This window comes from Sinocyclocheilus anshuiensis, unplaced genomic scaffold (assembly GCF_001515605.1).
Source record: "Sinocyclocheilus anshuiensis isolate Anshui unplaced genomic scaffold, SAMN03320099.WGS_v1.1 scaffold283, whole genome shotgun sequence".
Classification (NCBI taxonomy): Eukaryota; Metazoa; Chordata; class Actinopteri; order Cypriniformes; family Cyprinidae; genus Sinocyclocheilus; species Sinocyclocheilus anshuiensis.
Window position 1 is genome coordinate 6,356,778 of NW_015549605.1, and position 3,983 is coordinate 6,360,760.

Consider the following 3,983-nt stretch of genomic DNA (forward strand, 5'->3'; position numbering starts at 1 on the left):
TATATATATATATATATATATATATATATATATATATATATGTATACACATATATACACATACATTACTGTTGTCATCTTTAATGTTACAGTTTGATTTTTTTTTAATAAGTCTCTTCTGCTCACCAAGGCTGCATGTACTTGTTCAAAAATACAGTAAAAACTGTAATGTTGTGAAAAATTGTTACAATTTAAAATAGCTGTTTTCTATGTGAATATATTGTAAAATGTCTTCAGTGTCACATTATCCTTCAAAAATCATTCTAATATGCTGATTTGCTGCTCAACTCTATGAACTCTATGCGTATAAGGGTTTTAAATCAGAAGTGACAGCTGACCTGAGCCCAGCGGAAGATGCAGGCCGAGCAGTAGACGTGTCTGCAGCAGTCGGGTACGGCTCTATCCGTCCGTCTGGGTCGGTTCAGACAAATCGGGCACCGCTGAGCCTCCTCATCCCTCATCCTCCCATCAGAGTTCTGCCCGCCTGAAAAAAAAATCACAAAGTTGTATTAAAAACCTTTTACAGTTTACAGAATTAAAATATAACATGCATCTCCCAACCAAAATAAGCAACTCAGTCCATGCCTAGTTCACTTTAGTGTATGTAAAGTTACAAAAGCAGCATGTCCAGATATGAATAAACACCACTCACCCTTTCCTGCTCCGGGTCACGGCAGCTCTGAGCCCTTATTTACTGTACCAAGCACATTTAAAGAAGAAACATGTGTACTAAAGCACAACTCAGACACATTAGACACATTAAAATTACAGCGCAACTCAGTCACTGTCTTTATTTGCTCTGTTTATTTACTCTCTCAGAACACTCAGAACAGGAGTTGCTCGTAAGCAGCCTTGAGCGATAATAGAGGCCTTTACAGCGCTTTATACTCATTTAAGTTAGTCCTATATGAATAATCAGTGTGGGTAACACATATAGACACATATCGAGCTGTTTACATGCAATGTTTAGAAGTTCAGACTCTTGTTTATCAGTGTTACGCGGCTAGTTGTGTTAGCATCTGCTGTCATTAGCACACACTCACCTCCGCGCGCGTCCCTCCACGGGCTTCAGATCATATACTAGCACGCAGCACGCACCTCAGCGCAAAACACACACACTTTTTGTGCACTTTCATGAGCATTTGCGCTCGTAGTTGCGATAAATGTAGGCGTCCGGCCACATGTGGGTCAGAAGCTGCAGTTCCGCCTCTTCACCGCTGGGTGGCGCTGCAACGGGGCATGATGGGAGACCCACGCGTCATCACGTAGGGTTTAAGGTTCACAGAAGAAGAATTCGGTAGAGCGGCTGATGCTTCTTCCTGTGGATGAAAAATTAAAAATCGTCCACCAGAGGGTATAATAAATACTATAAATACTCTATTGCTCAGTACATTTAAAATGATACAACATGCAAATAAATACATAAATAAAATAAAAACGACGACGAATGAAAACACGATACATAAAAAAATACAAAAAAATAAAGAATCACTTTGTTAAATTCACATTATCTCTCATTTGTTATTTAGTAATATGAAATGTTAATATATTAATATAACATAAAATGAAGCTATTTTCCCACAACAGTGAGATGAAGCAGCGATCAAAATATTATTTCCATTAATAAATTCCTATACTTTTTTTCTGATATATTTTACTATGGAGTGTTACAGTCAAAATAAGTCCTTGCTTGAGTATTATTTCAGATCCCAGGATATTTTATATAGTATAGTAATATAGTATAATATCAATATTCATTAAATATTGATGCATGCTGTTCAAATGTAATACAAGTAATTAATAAAAATATATATGAATACATTTTCACTTTTTTAATTACACTTTTAGCTTTTATTATGTGTAACCACTGATAAAATCATTAACTAAAACAATGTGATTCATCCTGAAATATCTGACCTTGTGTGACCTTGTATGAAGCAAAGAAAATAAATGAATATGTAAAACAATGTTTGCTTGACCAGTCTCATGTCTAAACAATATGAAAGAATAGTTTTCTATCAAATAAAAGCAATGACACGTGGATGGGTTATCATGAAACTTTAATAGACATTAATTACATGATATACATAGTGTTTCATTGAAACAAGAGCGTATCATTTGCAGGAATGGCCTCTTGTACATGAGGAGCGCTTCACCCCTCTCGGGTTTGAGTACAGCATTTTAGTAGTAATGTAAAAGGTGTGTGTGTGTGTGTGTGTCGGGGCAGATCACAAGACGATAGGAACCTTGTGCTCAGTTTGACATTCACAGGCAGATCAAGAGGGGCCGATCAGGGGCCCCGACACACAGAGGGACATCTAAAGCTATTTTCATATTTCAAACATGTTGAGCAAAATTGAGAAAAAACAAGAATGACAGCATATATACACGTCATTTTGTGGTATATACACATATATACAATATATATACATAAATATAGTAAAATAGATTAAATTACACTGATGTTTTTCCATAAATAATGGCTGGAGAGTAACAGGTTGGATGATGACACATGAGGTTTAGCTGTTGGAAGTACAGTGAGGTGTGTGTGTGTGCGTGTGTGAGAGACGGTGGTCATGTGACCTCTCCATTCACAACACTCAAAACGGCTGACTAGTGGACGACACACTCCTCTGTCTGTCAGTTTGTCTATCTCTCGTTCAGGGAATAACTTCAAGCTGCCGATGGCAAACACTGAACGGTAAGTCAAGTTGAACACAGTCTCATTTCCCCTTGGCAACAACGATCTGCCATTCGATTCTGTGGTTTACAAAGCAAAACAAATGACAATCATACTGTGAAGCTTTAAAGTCGACATGAAACAGCAACCAGCAAATCGTTTACTTCATTTATGTGACATATTCCAGAGTGAAACAGGACTCTTTTTTTAATCATTATTAGCTATTATTGCATTTTTATTAATGTTTTATAAATGCAGAATAACCTACGATAGTCTAAAACCATGATTAAATAGTTATTTAACTATTGGTAAACATCGTCTTGATGTGATGTCAGTTGAATAGTTGTTTCAGATATTTTGCAATGGTTTTAAATGTTCATAATTAGACCAAGAATGTGTATAAAAAGAGTAGTTTTGATAAAGTTCAAAATTTCGATTTTTATAAACGTTTTCTGTTGGTTATGCGAACGTTAAGGGAACATTCAATTTACAATTTTTCAAACATTATGGGAAAGTTACTTTTGAATATTCTAAAAGTAACATTCTAAAACAAGTAGCAACATTTTAAAAAATGTTACCGTAACATCCAACTTTGAACGGATGTTCTATTAATGTTACTAGAAGAACCGTTGTTTAAAATTCTGAAAGAATGTTGCATTTTAGTGTTTAAAAAATGCTAGATAAATGTCCAACTAAAGCGTTTATGAACGATATATAAATAATGTTTTTACGCTAATATTTTGAGAGACCAGAGAACCTCAAACAAACATTCTATTAGCGTTACTGGAAGGTTCTTTTAACATTACTAGAATGAACATTCTGTTAAAGTTTGTTAATAACTTTGAGAAAAAATTGCCAGAACGTTCTCTAAACATTCCCTATGAGCTGCGTCTCATGTTGACTGTAAAGCAGCCATCGCTGTCGTCTGGGTTTAAATAAGTTACAGTAAATTAATTCAGCCGTTCCACCTGTCTGAAATCAACAACTACAAATCAATATTTGTTCATTAGTAGATCTACACGACAGGTAAAGGTGACTCAAGTAGTACAGTGTAAATGGCATCGTAACAAATGCGTTTAGAGCATAGCCAAAATGTGCGAAATTACAGTTTTTTCACATTTGTTGAAAAAGAGTAAGTGCTTTTTTACATACAAACACTGATATTTTTGGCAAAGGTACAAACGGATCGAACACGCATCTGCAGGCGACGCTCCGCTCAGTGTTGATCGTGAAACCAGTTTTGGTTGTGAGTACAAAACGCCTAACCTGAAAACAGAGAATGATGCACGTGTGCGCCGTACCAC

General features: G+C 35.9%; 1 protein-coding gene across 4 annotated transcripts in view; it reads right to left on the reverse strand.

The window, feature by feature from the left end:
- Positions 1-3,983, reverse strand: part of LOC107658980 (protein SCAF11-like) — a 20,545-nt gene that overhangs the window by 10,655 nt on the left and 5,907 nt on the right. For 3 of the 4 annotated variants that reach the window (XM_016447732.1, XM_016447734.1, XM_016447731.1), the window contains exon 1: positions 338-477. The exons of the other annotated variant lie outside the window; for it this stretch is intronic. In XM_016447732.1, the coding sequence (XP_016303218.1) occupies positions 338-460 (123 nt within the window). In that variant the 5' untranslated portion in view covers positions 461-477. Of the gene's footprint in view, positions 1-337; positions 478-3,983 lie in introns of those variants that run through there. 4 annotated transcript variants of the gene reach the window in all.